The sequence below is a fragment of the Microtus pennsylvanicus genome, chromosome 1 (assembly GCF_037038515.1).
Source record: "Microtus pennsylvanicus isolate mMicPen1 chromosome 1, mMicPen1.hap1, whole genome shotgun sequence".
Lineage (NCBI taxonomy): Eukaryota > Metazoa > Chordata > Mammalia > Rodentia > Cricetidae > Microtus > Microtus pennsylvanicus.
Window position 1 is genome coordinate 218,272,133 of NC_134579.1, and position 21,129 is coordinate 218,293,261.

Sequence of the window (21,129 nt, forward strand, 5' to 3'; positions counted from 1 at the left end):
TCACACGCCCCACGCTGGGCGCTGGGATGGGTGCCTGCTGCGTGGGTCCAGGCCTAACTCCAGTGGGTCTCTGATGTAGGATTCCCGGTCTAACTCCAGTGGGTCTCTGATGTAGGATTCCTGGTCTAACTCCAGTGGGTCTCTGATGTAGGATTCCCGGTAGCACTTCTCCTCTGTGCAGAAGACAACGTAAGGCTGGTGTGGGAGGATGAAATGCCTCCTGCATTCCTGGACCAGTGTTGTCAGAGTCCCACGCCCTGCTGATGGATGTGGAGCAAAGCACTGCCCCCCCCCGGGGGGAGTGACCCCTGCACAAAGCCCATAGTGACAGTCAGACAAGCATGAACAAAACTGGTCACCAGCAGCCTCTTGTGATGGTTCTAGAGGCTGTGACACCCTGCCCTTGGCAGCAGACCCATCCTGAGCAGTCTTGGTGCCCCATGACCCAGGACAGGACTAGCGGAGAACATATCGCAGCTGCTGGTTCGAAGGATGCACCCAGCATCCTCAAGGACCTGCCTCCTAACACAGGCACAGTGGTCTACTCACTCATGTCTCACAAATATGTTCAGGTACACACACACACACACACACACACACACACACACACACCTACCTGCTTCAGTGTGAAGCAAGGCAGCGCAGCACCAAGGCTGGCCTCCCTTCAGGTTGTATCTCTGGCTCTTTGTAGGGCTAAGGATGTGAGGAATAAGATACTACAGAATCATGTACAGAGTGAAGTGACAGACAGATCATCACTGCTTTCCATCCAAATACCCAGGGAGCTGATGACCACCAGCAACGACAGGTGCAATATAAGGCGTGTCCTGGCCGCCAAGCCCGGAACAGCTGGCCAGCCTCAGGAATGGAGGGTCTCAAGGGTTGATTCGCTGTACCTCAGACCCTAGAGAGGGTGTGTGGCCATCAGCTAGGTAACCGGACCAAGCTGGATATCACACCCACGTTCTGCCTCCTCCAGCCTTTGGAGCCACTGCAGCACAGGCCGCAAGCTGAGGTGCAGCTGGTGTGTGGCATGAAGCAGTCGCAGCAGGTAGCGGGAGCGCCAGGCGTAGCCCGTGTAGAACAGCAGCTTCTGTGTTGCCGGCAGCCCTTCTGGTTGCATTTCCAGCTTCTTCCCCTGGGCACACAGGAAGGACAGAATGATTTTACAGTCCAGGAAACTGTCCCAGCAGCAGGAGAGAAATACGTTAATGTCAACCATAAGCCCCAACTGGGCCCTGGCTGACACTTCCAGTTTAGAGAATTGGTGTCCCTGTTTACCATGGCTCAGTACCATCTGTCCCCAGCCATGAGAAGATAGAGGGATCCTGGGGCAGCCCTCCTTTGCAGGACCTTCCTGCCTGGGACTGTACACAGGTCTTAAATTCAGGATTTGCCTTGAGCCCTGGTCACTGTCCAGAACCAGCCTGCTTTCCAGTGGAGACAGCTTCGGCAAAAAGCAAGGACAGAAGCCGCACAGCATGTCTCTAAAGAACCACGTTCCCTCCTCGTCGCTGAGTGGTGACTAGAGCTATGCCCATCTCAGAGGCTGAACACCGCTGTGGCTGTGCCTCCAGACATGGTGGTGAGGACCAGCAGGGGACATGGTGGTGAGGACCAGCAGGGCTGGGTGATGCCCGGCGGTGTGGATCCCCATCCCGTTCTGAGAATGAAGTTGCAGGTTCTCTGTTCTCGGGGCCCCTGACTGTTGTGGATCCTCTCCTGCTTCAGACACCCACCAGAAATGTCACCTTCGGAATATGTGACCAGGGGAAGTGGAAGAGCGGCAGAGCGCTTGGGCGTGGTCCGCCTCCTGAAAGGCAGAAGGAATGTGGAGGAATGTGGAAACCAGAGTGCAGGCTGGGGACCGGGACAGCAGCAGATGGAGGAGAAAAGAAACAGGGAGGAGCCCTCACCCGAGAGGTGTGCACTCCTTGCAGAGTGGGTCCCAGGAGGATGGTAGGGTGATCATCCTTCTTTTCCTAAAAGGACACAGGTCAGAGGTTAAAGCTCTGGCCCTGGGGCAGGTGGAAGGAGGTCTATTTAGGCTCCTCTTGTCGCTCTACATAAGCCCAAGCCACCATGCAGCCCTCCTTGAGTACAGGCGTGGTATGCTCCATAGATGTTTGAATCTTGTGAACCTCATAGACAAACGTTCCACCCCTAGTGCCCCTTGTGGGAGGCTATCCTATCCCCAGAGAACTGACGCCATGCTAGCTAGGTTCAGGCAGCGAATGAGGGGCGGTCGGAGTGGCCAGGCAAACCAGCCACTGTTAGACCAGACCAGATAGCAGAGGCTAAGCAAGCTGGGTTTAACAGAAGTCAGACACCAGAGAAAGCCAGCATGCCAGTTCCAGGACAGCTACCTGACGTGGGATTCCCCTCTGCATGCTGTGATTACCATTAATGAATAAAGAAACTGCTTTAGATCGATAGCAGGACAGAACTTAGCTAGGTAGGGAAAACTAAACTGAATGCTGGGAGAAAGAAGGGCAGAGTCAGAGAGAAGCCATGGAGCTGCTGTCGGAGACAGATGCACTGAAACTTTGCTGGTAGGCCATGACCTCATGGTGATGCACAGATTAATAAAGATGGGTTAAATTAAGATGTAAGAGTTAGCCAATAAGAAGCTAGAGCTAACGCACCAAGTGGTGATTTAAATAATATCATTTCTGCGTGATTATTTCAGGTCTGGGGTCTGAGCTGCTGGGCAGCCAGGAAACAAACAAGTGACCTTCCTACAACAGCGACCAAGTAACCCTCCAACTCATCACTCATCCAAGGTCCTAAGGACAGTCCTGCCTACAATACCCTGGAATCTTAGTCACATTGTCAGCCATGGGGGAACACCCACCCCTGCCCTGGGGCCCTCCCACCCCTGACACCATGGGGAAGACCTTGTACAGCCTGAAGAAGTGGACAGGAACGTCCTCAAGTAGGCAGGCATCCCTGATGAAGCGGAGTATGGCCTCCTTGGGGCTCAGGCCCCGCTGTTCACGGTGCATGCTAGGCACATGCCTGAGGATGTAGCCAGTTGATAATCTGAGGACAGAACCGCCGCTATCTCAGACCTCAGCCTGCCCTTTCTCTGTGCTGACAACCCCCCCCCCCCGCCTTTGGAAGCAGCCAACTTCCTAGCCAAAGCCTGTGTTTAGCAGAGTTGGGCCCTCTGCCTTAGCCAGACCCAAAAGTGAGGATGCAATGCCCTTAAATCTTTGGTCCTGATCCCCTCTCCTATGTCACCCCAATGCTCAAAAGGACCACAGAAACAGCCCTCCTTAGAAGGTTTATGGGGAACTCCCCGGTGAGGAAGCCATGACTGAAACCCAAAGGCTCAGGCTCCAGTGAGGGACAGAAGGGTGTGTGGGCTAAGGGAGGCTTTGAGTAGATAGCTCTGCAAGGCAGGTACGTGAGGCCTAAGGCACAGAAGATGGAAAAGGAGAGGGGCTGGGGGCGTGGGAGGGCCAATGGGAGAGAGTGTGTGGGGCCCACAGTCCCCAGAACCATTTTCTCAGCATGGCGGCGAAGCTAGGATTTTACACACAAAGGAGCAGTACCTCTTGCTCACTTCTCCTAGGACACAGGTGAGGAAACTGAGGCACTGTAACATAAACGGGGGCCCTGCTTGTTTGTTGGGGTTTTTGTCCTGCCCAGTTTCCCAGCTGTTTAGTCCCAGAGAAAAATCTCACAGAGATCTCTATAAGTTATAAGCTGATTGCCCATTAGCTCTAGCCTCTCACTGGCTAACTCTCACATCTAGATTAACCCATTTTTCTGATCTATGTTAGCCATGTGGCTCAGTACCTTTTCTCAGTGGGGCAGACCACATCCCGCTGCTTCGGTGGGCTGGGCAGGAGTGGGAGGAATCAACTTCCTCCTTCCCAGAATTCTCCTGTTCTCATTACATCATTTCTACTTCCTGTCTGGTTTTCCCGCCTATATTTCCTGCCTGGCCAATCAGCGTTTATTTATAACATGATTGACAGAATAGAGACAATCTCCCGCACCAAGGCAAAGAGGGGTCCTCGGGTTGGTTTGTCTTTATACCGGCTGGGTGGGCTAAGGCAGTGCAGAGATGGTGAGCTGGCTGACTTCTGCACGACCAAAGGCATAGCCTGCCTGGCCGCGGCTCCTGCACCGTGTTGCCAGCCTTTGCAATGCCATTGCTGGGCCCCCTTGGACTCGAGTCCCTCTGTTTCCATGCCCTTGCTCCTCCCTAGTCCCTCCCCTTCCCCTGCCCATCCCAAGGCGGGTGCCACACGCACAGCCTTACCCACTGAGGGAAGTAGGCATGGGGCTCGAAGTTCTTGCCCACGTGGACCGTCTCCTGGTGGTTTCCCAGGTCAGCCCATCCAGCAGAAAGTAGGCCTCTTCTCTGTGCATGCACCTGGACCTCAGGACCTGCTCCTTCAGGTGGCAGTAGTACAGGCTCAGGGCTGTCTTGTCACTGCAAGGCAGCAGGGCAGAAGGATCAGGAAGAGTGAATCCTCCCATTGCAGCCGGCCCTGTATCCGCTGCCCTCCCCAGGCCTGGCTTCCTAGTCCACAGGCCTCTGAGGACTCTTGGTAGCCACTTCCTAGACTGTTCATGCACGGGGACATCTCTTGTTACAGGGACCTTAGTGAGACAGGGGTGAAGCCAGGGGCAAGGACAAGGTCTGTCCCTATGGGTGTGGCCCTCCAGCAGCTGAGATCCAGGAGCAAGTGGTGCCGTTTGTGGGAGCTTCTGAGTCTCTGGCACAGGGGCAAACTCAGGCCACCAACTTGCCTCCCAATCAGTCTGTCGAGTACCATCAGCTAACCCAAAGCAGTGCAAACCTCCTGAGAGCCTCTCCTACATCTTTTAATATAGCAATCTGGCTGGCCGTTGCAGTACAGAGAACCATGCATCAGCCTCCGTCTGGTTTTCCCTGCTAAGATGTCACTAGAATGCTCCACATGGCCACACATTCCCACTCTCTAGAACCTTCTTCGGTTAGTATGCTCCAGAACGGATCCTTCTATAGTCACATACTTCTGACTCCAGAATCTTCCACGACCTCACTCACCATTTCTGGGCACCAGCACCAGATGTGCACTTTCCAAAGGCCATCCCAAGGACACCCAAGGACACCCAAGGACACCCAAGGACATCCCAAGGACACCCAAGCCCTGCTGATAACTTCCCAGAGCTCTGCTTGGAGAATATCTAGTTCTTTGATGACACCCTTCAGGCACCAATTGCAGCGGATCTACCTCTTGCCAAGCAAGAACCTTCCATTTCTCTCTCACCCTTCCCAGGACCCTCCCTGCCCAAGTAGACTTGGGGACACCTGTCAGGAAGCACAATTCCCATTTAAAGCTCAACTCTGAGTCTCAGCTCCAGCCACCAGATGGAGACACCTGCCTGGCTTTGAAGGGATGGCATCCTTATGATAGGACCTTTCTCTTTCGGTGCACACCAAGGACACTTGCCTATCTTGTGGCTTGTATTTCCCTTCCTGGGTAGTGTCTTTGCTGGCAGCGTAGTTACCTGGTGGCCCTCCCGTTTTCCACGTAGAACTGCACTCTGAAGAAGATGATAAAGGGCGCCCTGGATATCTGACCCCTCTGTCAGAAGAACAAAGAAAAAGACAGGAGCCTGAAAAGGAGCCCCACTGAGGGATGCACAATGGGGGAGCTTCCACAGGCCTGCCTGGGGACACCGCAGACCCAAGACTTAGTGCTTGTGATAGTTGTATTGCTTTATCTTATTTTTCTTCAAAGGGGAAAACCCCAAGTGGGATGTTCTCAGGGCAGCTACAGGCATCACACTGCAGGCATGGGACTGGCGATCCACCCACCCTCAACTCTTAGGATGTAAGTGCAGGACTTGAGGACAGTGTGAGCAGACAAGAGGACAACTCTGGGCAAACAGGTGACCATGCAGTGACAATGATTGGGCCTGACCCAGCACCTGCCCCTCCCAGACCCGAGAGCCCTTCCTAGTCACTGTCCACAGTGATGGCCCCGGCTCTTTCCCCCATCCCCCACTTACTCTGTGCGGCTCCATCTTCCAGTCCTTTGAGAAGTATTTACTGAGCTTTTCCTTCAAATCCAGGAACACGTACTCATTGTCTGGAAGAGAGAAGTCCAGGGCAGAGAAGACACTCTCATTCTTCCCAGGCGATCCTGTCAGGCAAAAGCTGAGCCTGGCCGGAGCAAGTTTGTCTGTCGGCTTAGAGCTTTGCATGCAGCTGGGTTGGCACAGCTGCCTCTGAGGTTGAGCACCGAGACAAGACACCGCAGGTGAGAGATGACCATCTCAGGCTGTGACTATGGCAAGCATCCTCCCAAGGCAGAGCCACCTGGTCTGGTCCTCACTGTGCGGAGAGCAGCCGACAGTGTCTGCAGACCTAATCATCCATAGGGCTTCCTGTGAGCAGTCACCAAAACCGACCAGTGTGGGTGACCCACGCCACCCTTGTTATCAGGGCTGCCCTGAGAATGGGGTTACTGGAGGTGTTTTTGCTAAAACAAGCTTTCCTTTGTTTCTGGAGAAACCTATTGTCCCTTTCCTGTCTAAGCTGGAAAGCATGAACAAGGGCCCTAGAGAAGAATGTGGAGCCCCAAGAGCCTATCTCTGCTATTCTCATTCTCATAGACTTGGTGCCCAGAATGAGGTAACGCCTTAGGGCGGACTCAAGACAGAAGCGACCATCTGGGAAGCACCAAGAAGCAGGCAGCCTGGCATTGTGGACCTGGCGAGAGCCATATGATCAGGTCCAGAGTCGTGGTTTGTTCTTATCAGGTAAGGCATGTTTCATGGTCATCCACTCCCACGTTCCGGCTCAGCGGCCACCTGACAGACATGCCTGGGGGTGCTAGAGCCCACGTAGACGAGAGGCTGGGGGATTATTGCAGGGCTAACGCAAGGGCGCGGGCCCACCCTATAAGACGGCCTTTCTGAAGCAGTTTCTGCCCAGCCAGCCTTTGCCCACGTCTGGAAAGGCAGAGTCTGAGTGAGTTTTCAGACTCACCGGCAGTCAGTACTGTTCCTGCTGTGGAAGGCCCTGCACTTCCCATCCCCTCAGAGCCTCAGTTGGGGAGGGAGATGAGGTTTCCTGAAGCAGTCAGCTGTAGGAGCTCGTCAGGGAGATCCAAGGATAAGCAGGGCTCTGCCAGACTGAGACACACAAAGACACAGACAAGGGGAAGCCACAGGAAGGAGGCTGTCCTAGGCCTCAGAGAGGCCACGGAAGACCCAGCTCTGGTCTCCTTGACCTCAGATTTCCAGTTCTTAGGACTGTGGGTCAATGCAATAGCCTAATTAGAACAGTATCCATTCACTGCCTAGGGCTCTCTGAAAGTGTTAGGCACAGACTCCACGTCCTTCCCATGTCCTCAAGACCTGATCAATCTTGCTCCAAGGCCCTGGGCCCCAACACAAACTGTTCACACTTTGGGCTTTGGGAGACGCAGGACTTTGACCGGATAACTTTCTTATCTGATCCGCCTGACCTTCCTGTGTTCAAGAAGCCTCAATGTGAGGCGTCCTCAGGCAGGAGAATGCAATGGGAGAAAAGAAGGGTTGAGAAGAAGGGAGGTTTCCAGCCAGCACACACTGAATCATTAGGAATCTCAGGCTGATGGGTTGTACACTGTACAGTGTGAACCACCAATCTGGAAAATAGGGACACAGAGGCAGGAAATGGATCAGAGCTTCTGGGGTGGGGAGAGGGATGAGGAGATGGAGCCCAGGAACTGGTGCAGCGACACCGCCAGACGGTACTGTGAGTCTCCCAGACCCAGAGTGTGCCGTGTCTGCCGTGGACTCTGGCGACACCGCCAGACGGTACTGTGAGTCTCCCAGACCCAGAGTGTGCCGTGTCTGCCGTGGACCCTAGTGACACTGTTGGTCACTGTAAGACCAGGGACTGTGAGTTCTCCTAGACCCAGAGTGTGCCGTGTCTGCCGTGGACTCTGGTGACACCGCCAGACGGTACTGTGAGTTCTCCCAGACCCAGAGTATGCCGTGTCTGCCGGGGACCCTAGTGACCCTGCCAGACGGTACTGTGAGTTCTCCCAGACCCAGAGTGTGCCGTGTCTGCCGTGGACTCTGGTGACACTGCTGGTCACTGTAAGACCAGGGGCTGTGAGTTCTCCCAGACCCAGAGTGTGCCGTGTCTGCCGTGGACTCTGGTGACACCGCCAGACAGTACTATGAGTTCTCCCAGACCCAGAGTGTGCCGTGTCTGCCGTGGACTCTGGTGACACCGCCAGACGGTACTGTGAGTTCTCCCAGACCCAGAGTGTGCCGTGTCTGCCATGGACTCTGGTGACACCGCCAGACGGTACTGTGAGTCTCCCAGACCCAGAGTGTGCCGTGTCTGCCGTGGACTCTGGTGACACCGCCAGACGGTACTGTGAGTTCTCCCAGACCCAGAGTGTGCCGTGTCTGCCGGGGACCCTAGTGACCCTGCCAGACAGTACTGTGAGTTCTCCCAGACCCAGAGTGTGCCGTGTCTGCCGTGGACTCTGGTGACCCTGCCAGACGGTACTGTGAGTCTCCCAGACCCAGAGTGTGCCGTGTCTGCCGTGGACTCTAGTGACCCTGCCAGACAGTACTGTGAGTTCTCCCAGACCCAGAGTGTGCCGTGTCTGCCGTGGACCCTAGTGACACTGCTGGTCACTGTAAGATCAGGGGCTGTGAAAAATCTCCTGTCTTCTGGATGATGTGGCTAGGGTAGGTGGCTGGAACTTTAGCCACATGGGAAATTTTGTATGTTCCGTTCAGTTTTGCCACGAAACTAAAGCTTTTCTAAAAAAATGAACTCGTAAGGCTGGGGCTGTAGCTCAATGGCAGAGTGCTTGCCTCACTCACGTAAGGTCCTCGGTTCAAATCCCAGGATTGCCAAAATACAATCTTGTCGGCCTCCATGTGATAGAGCAGGGTGGACAGTGGTCCCCAAGGGGGGACTCTTGCCCAGGGGTCCATGATTCAGTGATAGAAAAGCCTGCTGCTTCTTCCACCCCCTATATCCAGCACCAGGAGAGGCCTGAGTAAACATCTTTAGCTTAGAGCCTGTTGCCAGGACAGCCCCACGAGGGTGGCAGGGGCCTACAAAGCCCGGGCAAGCAGGGACTGCAGCACACCCAGGGTCGTACCCCTGTGGAGAACCGTTTTTCTTACAACTCTCTTGGGCAGGCTGAGCACTCTATGTCCAGCCTGACCCAGGAATGTGGCCATAGTCCAGATTCAATACAATTCCTAGTTGGCTGCTTGCTGTGACCTGGCGCCCCTGTAGAGGAGGAAGAGCTGGGCCCTGCAGCCAGCAGCTCCTCCAAGGCAACGGCTGACACTGGAATGGCTTACTTGGCTCAGCTGCAACCTTCTCTCTTCAGGTCCCAGGTGAGCCAGAGCCTGTCACCGTTTGTTCAGAGAGAACCCTTAGTTCAGTTCAGAGGAAGGGAACCCCAAGTTCTTTCCTTGCCCGTGTCCTGACCCCTTGTTCCCTGACATGGTACATGGATGCTAAGGCTGGCTGGCAGGAGCTGAACCCCTCCCATGAAGAGTGCCCCTGCTGGGAGAAGGCTTAGCATGAGCAAACACCCACTCCCAGTCGCAGCAAGCCCCATGGTATGCTCCCTGGCTTCCTCAGCTGGTGCCTAGCTGGGCTGCTCCACCTTGCAGCCCTTCAGGCCTGTCAACTAGAATAGAGCTGGACTTAGAACCCGTGGCCTACTGCAGCTGCTCCGTGATTACCTAAGCCCACTTTCTAGGTGTAACTGCACAGCTGTTAAAGTCCCGATGTGCGGACAGCTCCCAGTATTGACGCCGAGCCTCAGCTAAAAAGACAAAGGTCTTAGAACACGTGGCCTTGTTTTGGCCATATCATGGGCTTTGGCCTTGCACGCTAGATACCAGTTACTGGTAGCTTGGTATCACATGACCTCAGAAGACTAATTTAATCTCTAGGGAAACTGAATTCTGGGTCTTCAGGGAGAAGTACCTCACCCCATCCAGACAGCGTTCCACTGACCAGCACAAGGCTACCCACTGCAGTCGCTGTGGTCACCTTCTCTGGGGACTCTACCTAGCGCCTCCTACGGCTTCACCCTCACCACCCCTGACCATTTCACCTGCTCTTCTAGGCTCTTTGGGGCCTGAGGGACCGCAGGCAGGACATAGAGTCGTGTCCCAGCTGTTCTCTCTAGAGTAGCATCCTGGAAAAGCCTTTTGACCAAGGATTATCTCCCCTAAGAGGAGCTTTACAAGAGTGGCCATCAGAGCCCACAGGAGCTGTGTGGCCCTCACGCACCAATGGAAATAGCAGTTGCCAGTGCAGAGACGAGAATACAGAGAACAGACAGCAGGCAGATCTGGATAGAGCTGCTTCCGGAGACAGTGCGATGCTGGTGGGGGATGTCGTCCCCCGCTCAGACACGGTCACTTCCACACTGCCTTCCATGGCCTGCCCAAGCTCCCTGCTTCCTCCTGGCCCTTCTCTCCCTTCTCTGCTGGTTTGGAGGTCCTTGGTCTCCTGCCCAATTTGGTTCTTATATTCACAAGCATGTGAATGTACAGGCGTGTGGGGTGAATGCATACTTAAGCACGAGTGAGTGAGCCCGTGTACTGTGTGTATAGTTATACACGTATGTGTAGCATGCGACTATGGGCACGTGTGTTTGAATGTGAATGGTATAACTGCATGTGCATGCATGTGTGAGGGAGTACATGGTTTTACTGTATGTTTGTGAGAACATACTGCATGCGTTATACACACATGTGTGTGGTGCGTGCTTGTGTTAGGTGTATGATCAATATTCATGTGCACTTCTTGTTTGTGGCATGTGAGTTTGTGTGTATGTGTGCACACATGTGTGAGTAGTATGTACATTTGTGGTGCGTGTGCACAAGTGTGCATGCATGTGTGTTCATATCCTTATTGGCTTCTCTGTGGGCAGAGTCTGTGGCAAGGCAGATACTCCTGAATTCCAAGGACCCCCCCCTTTTTCCCAGGCAGCCTGTGTTGGGGTTGCCAAACAATGCTTACTTCTGATGACGCTAAGGCCAAAAATGTGAGCTTCTCGAATGTGTGCCGTATCACACACCTGCCGGAAGAGTTCTTGCCCTGTGGCTGTGACCTGGAATAAAGGAAGGGCGTAAGCCAAATGCAGAACTTCCTCATAAGACCCTGGACTGGCAGGGACACTGGGTCAGGGAGGAAGCAGTATCATCTGCTTTGGTAGGGGATGGAGCCAGGGACCAGGGCCTGGGCCTGGGCCATCCACTTGTTTCCAAAGCACAGATTTAAACATCGGTCCCTAAAAAGAACAGCCTAAGGATGTGTTCCAACCCAGAGAGGAGATGCCCTCTTTCTTTAGGGCTGTGGGAATTTCCCTGTGAGATGAATTTGATTTTAAAAAAATTCCATTGGAAAAGTACTGTAGAGGCCCTGGTTGTGGGCAGAGGGTGAAACCTAGCAGGCATCCATCTTGGTAATCTCTGGCCACCTCCTGGAATGTCAGTGCCCCTCTCGGTACAGTTCAGAGCTGCCGCCTGACGTGAGAGGGAACCCCATAAGACCAGTGACCTCACTATAGCATTTGCTGACTTCCAGGTGGAGGCGAGGGTTCCTTTCTGCAGATAGCAAGTCCCTGTCCCTGGAGCTGAAGAGGCCTAACTGAGGGTAACACAATTCTGTGCCCACAGTATCTGGGTAGAGGGATGGCAAGCCAAGAGTGAAGGAAAGACGGAGAAACCGCTTGGCCTGGGAAGGAGGGTGTGCCCTGTGATGATTGCATCTTTGATTATGGGATGGTAGAGATGACTCAGAGTGAAGACAAAAGCTGGATTTGTGTCAAAGTCCAAAGTATGGCCGGGGCAAAGGGCTAGAGGATAGAAACTCACGTTCAGAACCCTTGGGAGCTGCCAAATTCTCTCCTATGTCGTCACCATCCTGGATAATTGGAGGTCAGCCAGGTCCCATGTAATAAACTCAGCCCATGGAAGCCCATGATGCTGGCTATGGAGGGGGAAGCATACAACCCTGCACCCTGTGGAGACCAGGGAAGCCAAGATGCTAGCCTCTAGGTGACTGGAAAGATCGGTGCTTTATAGCACAGCGGTGTCCTTCCTAGTCACATGAGGTCCGTGTATGCTTGTACCTGGGGCTTCCTATACATGATCCTTGCTGCCACCCTTCCCTCTAGACATGCAGCCTCCATGGTCCACCCCCACAACCCTCTGTGGGCCCCACTTGTCCCCCTTGCCCTCTGGATACAGAACCCCCACGGACAGCCGCAGTTCTTCCCAGGTAGGCAGTAGTACTAGGATGTCTCTGAGCTCTGAGCTCATCTCAGGGTCACAGGTTGTGGTTTCTGTTGGGAAGTACACAAGGGCTCTCTTAGAACTAGGCGTTGTCTACTGCTTCCTGCAGGAGACAGTGAACTAGAGACTGGACGGTCCCAAGCTTCCCGCTCGGGCGGCACCAGTGTGCTGGTCCTCCCATCTCCTCCCCGGTCATCAGTGCGAGGGGGTGCTGTCACCTCCCATATGCGGCTGCACTGTCTGCAGGCCCCGTCCAGACTGTCTGGGAAAGCCGGGAACTCAGCGACAGAGCAGGAACAAAGGTCAGGGCTGGGCTGTGATTCTGGGTGTATGGAGGCCGCTGGCATGCAGGCCAACAATAGCATGACTCTCAGGCAGGATGCAAGGCTGGGAGCACTGTGTGCCCTGACAGGAAGTGATGGAGCCCTGATCCGCATGAGATGCTCCATCAGCTCCTCGGAGGATGGCAGGACCACACGGAGGCCAGAACCATGACATCTGTTCCTTCTGCAGCAGGTGGTTAAGAAGAAGTAGGCCATGAATGGGCACTACAGAGTCACAGCTGTGTGGCCGAGCAGGACATCAGCTACCAGCCAGGATGAGCAAACACCCGGGAATGCCAAAGATCAGCTCTGAGCAGGGGCAGGTCATTCTGCTCCAGTCTTTCCTGTCCTACTTGGGGGCAGCACCAGAGAAGCCCTGCTTCACCACAGGCTCTGAACAGGCAGGGGCTAGTGCCAGGATCTTAGCATTTAGCTGGGACAATCTGACCCTCCTGCCAGCCCTCCCCACTCAGGCTGAGGTCTTGCTCCACGCTGTACCATGTTCTATAGACTTCCTGGATGCTTGTGGTCAGCTCTCCCCACTCAGGCTGAGGTCTTGCTCCTCGCTGTACCATGTTCTATAGACTTCCTGGATGCTTGTGGCCAGCTCTCTTCCTCACCAGGTAAAGTGTCTGTCACTTTGAGATAATAGAAACATTCCCAGAACATAGATCTAGGCTCTCAACACTACACCACTATGCTGTGTTCCCAGACCCTGTTTACTGTCTGAACAGGGCTCATGCCAAAGGCAGGGCTCACCCCAATACGGCAGTGAAGTACACTCTGGCTATTCTTCCAACTATTCCTGAAGCCAGGAGGGGAACATTGGCAGCACCTCTGCCACATGCAGCACCCAGGGATCCTGGGAGGGCAGCTGGGGTCATCCTGGAGTCAGGGCTGGATGCAGTGGCCAGTACTGGGACAGGCAGAGTGCTGGTCAGTAGTCAGGGCCTGTGGCTGATGCATTACAGGTAACATTGGCAAACGGGTCACAGACATCTTCAGATTCATGTTATTACTGATAAATTTGATAGATTTCTCTAAAACAGGTAGTCTCTGGTGGCTCTTAACCTAGGACTTTTAGGCTGTCAGGTTCACAAAGAATACATCAGTTCCTCAAGATACCCCGTATCTCTCAGGCAGGCAGCTGGAATGCTCCGTGGCTACAGGGCCTAGTCAACCCTGGTTACCCTGGTTACCCTGAGGACCACAGTCGGGGACTGTAGTCTTCTGTCTGGATGGAACAGAAATGGGACTAGACCCCCAGAGAGCACCACTCCTCAGCTCCTCTCGGCTTCTGTGGGGCTGTGGTGCCAAGTCCCAGGGAGCTAAGGTCCACTGCATGAAATCATAGCTTACCTGCTATGTATCTGCCTCTGGGTGACTGGTAACATCGAACGCAAAATACGTACTGTGCTCGTTTGGGGGAAATAATGAGGAAAAGTGTGTGCTCAGAGCATGCGGTATTTTTCTCCAAATATTGTGCATGTGCGTATGTGTGCGTGTGTGTGCGTGTGTGTGCATATGTGTGCGTGTGTGCATATGTGTGCATATGTGTGCGTATGTGTGCGTATGTGTGCGCGTGTGTGCATATGTATGCGTGTGTGTGCATATGTGTGCGTGTGTGTGCATATGTGTGCATGTGTGTGCGTGTGTGTGCGTGTGTGCGTGTGTGTGCATATGTGTGCATGTGTGTGCATATGTGTGCGTGTGTGTGCGTGTGTGCATATGTGTGCGTGTGTGCATATGTGTGCGTGTGTGTGCGTGTGTGCATATGTATGCATGTGTGTGCGTGTGTGCATATGTGTGCGCATGTGTGCGTGTGTGTGCGTATGTGTGCGTGTGTGCATATGTGTGTATGTGTGTGCAAGTGTGTGCATATGTGTGCATGTGTGTGCGTGTGTGTACGTGTGTGTGCATATGTTGGTGTGTGTGTATATGGGGGTGGATCATGCACGTCTGTGTATGGGAAAGTTAGAGGTTGACATCAGGTGCCTCCAGTCACTCTTCACCTCATTTCGTTAGACGAGGTCTCTTCACTGAGCCCAGACCTCACAGATTCAGCTACAGTGGTTTGCAGCAAGCTCCAGAAATCCTCTTGTCCCTGTCCCCAACCCCAGTGCTGGGATAATGGGCACATGTTGTGCCTGGCTTTTTATGTAAATCCTGGGGGATCCATCAAACTCCTTGCTTTTGAGAACCAAACACTTTACTGACTGAGCCATCTCTTCAGCTCCATGTACAAATATCTTTTCTTGGAATTTGGCTGGATCTGCAGCTGTAAGGCCCATAAATGTGGGTGCCGACCCCACCTGCCATGTTTGGGTTCAGACTGATCAAGGTGGAGGCAGTGACTTTACGCTGCCTAGGAGCACAAGGAAGACATGAGGCTACGTACTCAGGTTCTCTTTAGCCCAGTCTTCCCGTCTCCTGGGCGCTTGTTTTCTGTCTTCTACCACTAGACGAGCCTGCTGAGAATGTTCCGGAACTAAAGTTTTGGTGACACACATCTAAAACGACAATCTTCATAGACAAAGCCGGAGGAACCTTCCGCAGTAAAGAGGAACAACGTGCTAACAAAGGAAAAACAGAAACCAGGGTGCTGCCTGCCAGATTCTACCTGTGAGAATCCCAGGCAAGGTGGGGGTTCTCGATGTGATGGTGCCTGCCTGTGGAGGGGCTGAGGTGGGCAGGCTCGGTTTTGATTGACACTGGGGGTGCTACTCCCCAACTTACTAAGATTTGTGTAACTGTTTGAAAGGTAAGCAATTTATGGTGTGTGAGCTACACCTCACGGAGTGATTGAAGTGCAAGATAAACTATAAAACAGGAGAACTGCACAGCCCGACCCCATCTGTGCCTTTGTGCCTGCATGCATACGTGTCTGTATGCAAATGCCCCAGCGAGCATGCACGGATTGGGAGTGTGCTCACATACGTGTTGGGTCTCTAGCCTTTCAGGGGGAGGCCCTGAAGACCTCAGGCAGGGTCACCCGGTACAAAAAGTGTCTCTGTGGGGGGCTTAAGTGTCTCCTCCAGGAAAGGGCATCCTCGGGGATCATTCTGTACCACCTCCACAGTGTGTGTTTTATCTCCCAGGGCAGCGGGAGCTTCCTCAGGCCCAAGCCTGCCAGCCCTCCAGCAGGGGCTATCCTTCTCTTCCTAAATGCTCTTAGTGGCAGGTGCTGGGTCAAGACATGGACTGGGTTTGGGATGGCTCATGCGGTCTGTGGGACAGGAGTGTGGATTGAGTTGCCTTGTATGTGGGACACAGCAGGGGACCCATGGGTGGCATGTGCATCTCTGGAGATCCTGCCCCACAGCCTCTATGGTCACTCTCCTGGAGATTGTGCCCTGGAGTCATGCTCTCTAGCAGGGGGAGGAGGTGTTGGCAGCAGGAACCTTTCAAAGTTCTGTCCAGCAGTGCCGTGCATCACCCAGGCTACTCTTGAACTGCCTGTCAAAGCACAGGTCCAGTTTAGGGGCATGAGTGCCAGCAGACGGGCATGTTCCTCAGTTTCCCGTGTCTCCATAGGTTCCTTCCCTCCGTGCCCAGTACACTCTGATAGTCCCAACAGTCCTTCAGGTGATGGAGAAAAACCTTTTGCAGGGACAGCCCAGGCTCAGAGCTGGGGCAGGAAGATCAGGTCGGCTCAGCTGCTGGGCTTGGGCTGCCTTAGCTCCGGAGTCTGCAACGCCACCTTCCTGTCACTGTTGCCAGATGTCCTGGTTTGGACACAGAGGACGCTGAGATGCACCATTTCCCAGTGTGGCTGGCTTCCTGGTCACTTGCAAAGAAGCCAGAGGTAGGGGAGGAGTCTAGGGCGGGAAGCACAGAGCAGCTCATTCCAGCCTAGCAACAGGTGTGCCCTCCCTAAGTCCTCTAGTGCCCTCCCCGGCACTGGACTTGACTCCGGCAATGCAGAGGGGAGATTCTCAGCATTCTCTGCATCCAGTTATGAGTGTAAACATTCCCTGCATCGAGCCTAAACTGCTGTGCTCCCCAAACAGAAGGAATAACACACAGCGAGCCAGCTTCTCCTATGCTGGCTCCTTGACGCTGATGGCCAGAGGGTGGTTCTGCAGGAGCTTACAGGTAGATGGACCTGTCTGACTGACCCCATGTTTGCAAGTCATGTGCTTTAAACTCTGTCAAACCTGAGTCTTCAGACGAGATCAGCTATGTCGAATAGTGTTGCCATAGACCATTCTTGCCAATACACATGCTGCCTAAACAGATATCCACCTGCCCGCTGTGTCTGCAAGGGCAGCCTGCTATTCCCCTGCTCCTGGGAATTTACATAGTCAGCACATTTGGGGCCAACACTGGCTAGCTCCAGGGTTGGGGGATGGGGGTAGCGGGGTTCCAGCCTAAAGACTGGTGCTGCTTGGGGACTTGATGTGGGCCCATGAGCTGGCAGAGGGTACTGGAGTCCCTAGGTCTCTTCCCTCAGCTGTAGATATGAGGGACTCAGCGTGGGTCCCAGGCTGAGACACAGTCATTTGTGAGCCCTAATGTTGCTTTAAAAAAATCCTTTCTGTGTCACACACTCAGGTTCCTCCCAATGACTGTGGAGGGACCAACTCAGGCAGGCAGCTGAGAGCTATCCTCTGGGGGCCAATTGTTGAGTGTTTGTCATGGGTGTGCTTAGCAGGTCTACCAGGTATACTGACGGCATCAACTCTGCTGGGCAGACTTCTGCTTGTGAGGTGTGACGATATCCCTAAGCCTCCCTCTGTGGAGGTAGGATGTCTTTTGGGAAGAACAGTTTAGGATCACTGAAAGCAGCTTAGCCTCCCAGATGAGCCTGAAACCCTTGGCTGAGATGGAAGAGCCCTGTGGCAAGAGACCACACCATGGGGGAGTTACTGTCATTCTGGTCTTTACTCATTTCTCATCATAAGAGTCATCCAGACTCCCTGCTCTCCCTCCTCAGGCTGGGGACGCACACCCCACACTCCCAGCATGCACTTGGCCTCTCATTACATCACATTAACACGTAATGAGATCACGTACTCATCTTCCCCTTGTTCAGCGAGCAAAGCCTCACAGCTGGGAGGTGTTCTACAGTGCCGACCCCGTCTCTCGAGGATGGTGTTCACTTTCTCGCTCATTGTGCAACGCTATGGGAGCCCACCCCAGCAGTGGGCAGAAACACTCTTGAATAAAGGGACTCGGTCACAGCCCACTGTGAACTGTGCCATTAGATTGCTTGTGCATTTTTACCTCTCAAAATGATCCCGCCTATGAGCTCTGCCCAAGGAAACCTGACAAAGTGAGTTTACACACGCCTCATGCCCCAGACAAAGTGAGTGTGGTCACACATGCCTCACACCCCAGACAAAGCGAGTGTGGTCACATACGCCTCGTACCCCAGACAAAGCGAGTGTGGTCACACACGCCTCATGCCCCAGACAAAGCAAGTGTGGTCACACACGCCTTGTGCCCCAGACAAAGCGAGTGTGGTCACTCACGCCTCACACCCCAGACAAAGCAAGCGTGGTCACACATGCCTCACACCCCAGCTCTTTGGAAGCAGATCCAAGAAGACTGTAAGTTCAAAGATCAGCCTGAGCAACAGCGTGAGAGCTGCACCCCCACCTCAAACATGAAAGGGTAGGACACAGGGGTTGAGCGCATGGATTCTTGTTTATTATCGTGTGTGTGTGTGTGTGTGTGTGTGTTTTCATGTGTGTGGAAGCCAGAGGACACACCTTGGTGAAGTCCGCTTTCTCCTTCCACCTTTATATGGGTTTGTGGGATCACAGTTTGCTAGGCATTGTGGTTTGAATGAGAAACGCCCCCCACAGGCTCACGTCCCTACTTGGTGTTACTTTTGGGAAAGGTTACGGAGCTTTTAGGACACGGAGCTTTGCTGGAGGAAGTATGTCCAAGGGCTGGCTTTGAGGGTTTATAGTATAGCCCCATTTCCTGCTTGCTCTCCCTATTTCCTGGGTGTAGGAATATGATCAGCTTCGGCCATAGCGTCCTGTTTCTGCCGCCATGCCTCCCCCATCATTATGGCCATCTTGAGGTTTGAAACCCTAAGCAAAAATCAACTTTCTTAAGTTGCCTTTGGACATAGTAGTTTATCCCTGTGCAGAAAGTAATGCAGGAGTTAGGCACGTGGATTATTTAGTTTTTATTATCCCGTGCGTGTGTGTGCACATGTGTGCATGACATGTATAATAACATGTGCACAGGCTAAAGGACATTCTTGTAGAGCGATTCTTCTACCATTATATGGGCCACGGGATTGAACTGAGATTTCTGGTTTTATGTGGCATTTTTACCCACTGAGCCATCCCACCAGCCCAAGTACATGAATCTGAAGCTTCACTTTGGGGCTTTTGTCCTGGCTCTGTCACTTTCTGCTTATGTGTCCTTTCTGCCTCAGTTTCTCTATCTGTAAAATGGCGGTGCTAATAGTATGTTTTTTACAGAGATGTCTAAAGGTTAATTAAGTCAGGCAGTAGTGGTGGCGCACACCTTTAATCCCAGCACTTGGGAGGCAGAAGCAGGCAGATCTCTGTGAGTTCGAGGCCAGCTTAGTCTACAGAGCGAGTTCCAGGGCAGCTAGGGCTGATACACAGAGAAACCCTGTCTCAAAAAACCAAAATGAAAAAAATAATTAATTGAAATATTTGTACAATACTTTGAAATTGCCTGGGAAGCAAGAGCTGCCCAAGACTTTGCTTTCTCATTTTTCTCCATCACAAATGGACAATTTTTCATGCCCAGTGTCTGTCTGTCTGTGTCCAGTGAGGCTCTGGCCACCAGCCTCTGTGACACAGCTTCTCTTGGTTTGTCTCGCCTTCTCCTTCTTGTCCCTTTAAGCCACAGCACTGAGGCGAGATGGTCTGTGTGGTCCTGGAGCATGCTAGTCCTCACCCGAAGGCAGGGTGCAGGAGAGCAAAGACAGTATGACTAAGAACCTTCGAGAAAGGCTTCGAGCCCCGTGTCAGTCCCAGGGTTTGGACTTTGTGTTTATTGACAAGCTTAGAGCAGAGCTGACAGCTCTGTCTTTCCCTGCGCTCTCCCTCTTGAGAACTTGTCACTTGAGTCATCTGCCAGCAGTCTGCCCTGCTGTCCTGGGAGGAGCCAGGCTGGGAGCTGGCCCTAGTTCACAGCAGGGCACTCTCGCCCATCCACTCATCCCACAGTTCGCAGAGGGCGAAACCCCAGCTAGAAGTTAAATGACGTTATCGGCACCATCAAATACCGGTACAAGCAGAGTCCAGGTTGGAAGAACTGAAGCTGAAATGTGGCCCAAGGAAGACAGAGTTGGGCTCTCAGTGTGTTCAATGAGGAGGGCACCAAGGTGGCTCACAGTGAGCTGTGGTCAGTGTTTGAGATTCCACTAAACTCACAAACAAACTGGGGAGAGCTGGCCCCCTGGTGTCTGGAGCTGGAAGGTCATGGTCCCAATCCCTTGGAAACTAATAATAGCACACACCTCGGTGATGAAAAGGCTCCAATGGGGCCAACTTTACCAGTATTGTACCCTAGAGATGGGCAGCTCTGAACAGTGCATGGTCTAGCCTTCCACCCACCCAACTGTACTGACTGCGTTAACTTTTCTGATTGCTTAAGGATGAGTTTGGCCAAGGTCTTTGGAAGCTCCCAGCATGCATAGCAGAGCTCATAGAGATGGCAGTGTGGCTTGGAGAATAGCTCTGTCCAGCTCAGCTGCGAAGGACAACCCAGCCCAGACAGAGGTTCCATCCAAGAGAGGAAATCTAGTGGGTATCATTTCATGTGACCTCCACTACATGGGTTCTCACACCAGTGACGCCATGAGGAGGACCCAGGACTCTGTTCCCAAGCACTATGGCTTTCTGGCATGGCTAGGCTCATAACGACTTAGTGAAGAGATGCTCATTCCTCATAGTCTAGAAGCAGGAGCTTCAGGTCTAATGTTGGCAGACTGGTTCTGGGAGGCTGGGGGGAGCACCCACGCCTGATCCAGCTTCCCCAGCTCAATGGCGATCCCTGTTCACACAGAAAGTCCTTCTGAGTACAAATGGCTCCCATGTCCCTTCTCCTCAGCCACCTGTCACCCTGGACCATGTCTGCTGCAGTGTGGCTCAGTTACGCTGTTGACCTGTCTCTAAATAAGACCACATTCTGAGGTGCTGGGTGAGGTACAACATTTGAATTTGGGACCCAGTTTGGACCATAATAGCGGTTTGTCAGTGGGTCTTGGTAAGACAGGACTAAGTGGGAAATGACCAAAGATGTCTAATTTCAAAAGTCTCCTTCCAACTGAGATTTTCTCTGAGCTCGGCTCTGTAGCACATCTGTGGGAATTTCTTCATGTCTTTCTGTGATGAAAGCTCACAGCCCTGTGTATCTTGTTTAAGAAAATGTATTCCAGCCAAGCGGTGGTGGCACACACCTTTAATCCCATCACTCGGGAGGCAGAGGCAGGTGGATCTCTGTGAGTTTGAGGCCAGCCTGGTCTATAAGAGCTGGTTCCAGGACAGGCTCCAAAACTACAGAGAAACCCTGTTTC

General features: G+C 53.2%; 1 protein-coding gene across 1 annotated transcript; it reads right to left on the minus strand.

The window, feature by feature from the left end:
* On the minus strand, window positions 1-13,189 carry Frmd1 (FERM domain containing 1). The gene is given in 12 exon segments (XM_075944431.1): window positions 1-173; window positions 964-1,138; window positions 1,917-1,982; window positions 2,898-3,060; window positions 4,266-4,353; window positions 4,356-4,447; window positions 5,512-5,588; window positions 6,016-6,095; window positions 11,015-11,105; window positions 12,250-12,341; window positions 12,425-12,553; window positions 13,063-13,189. Coding segments are annotated over 12 exon segments (1,353 nt in total).
* Between the last annotated feature and the right edge of the window lie 7,940 nt (window positions 13,190-21,129).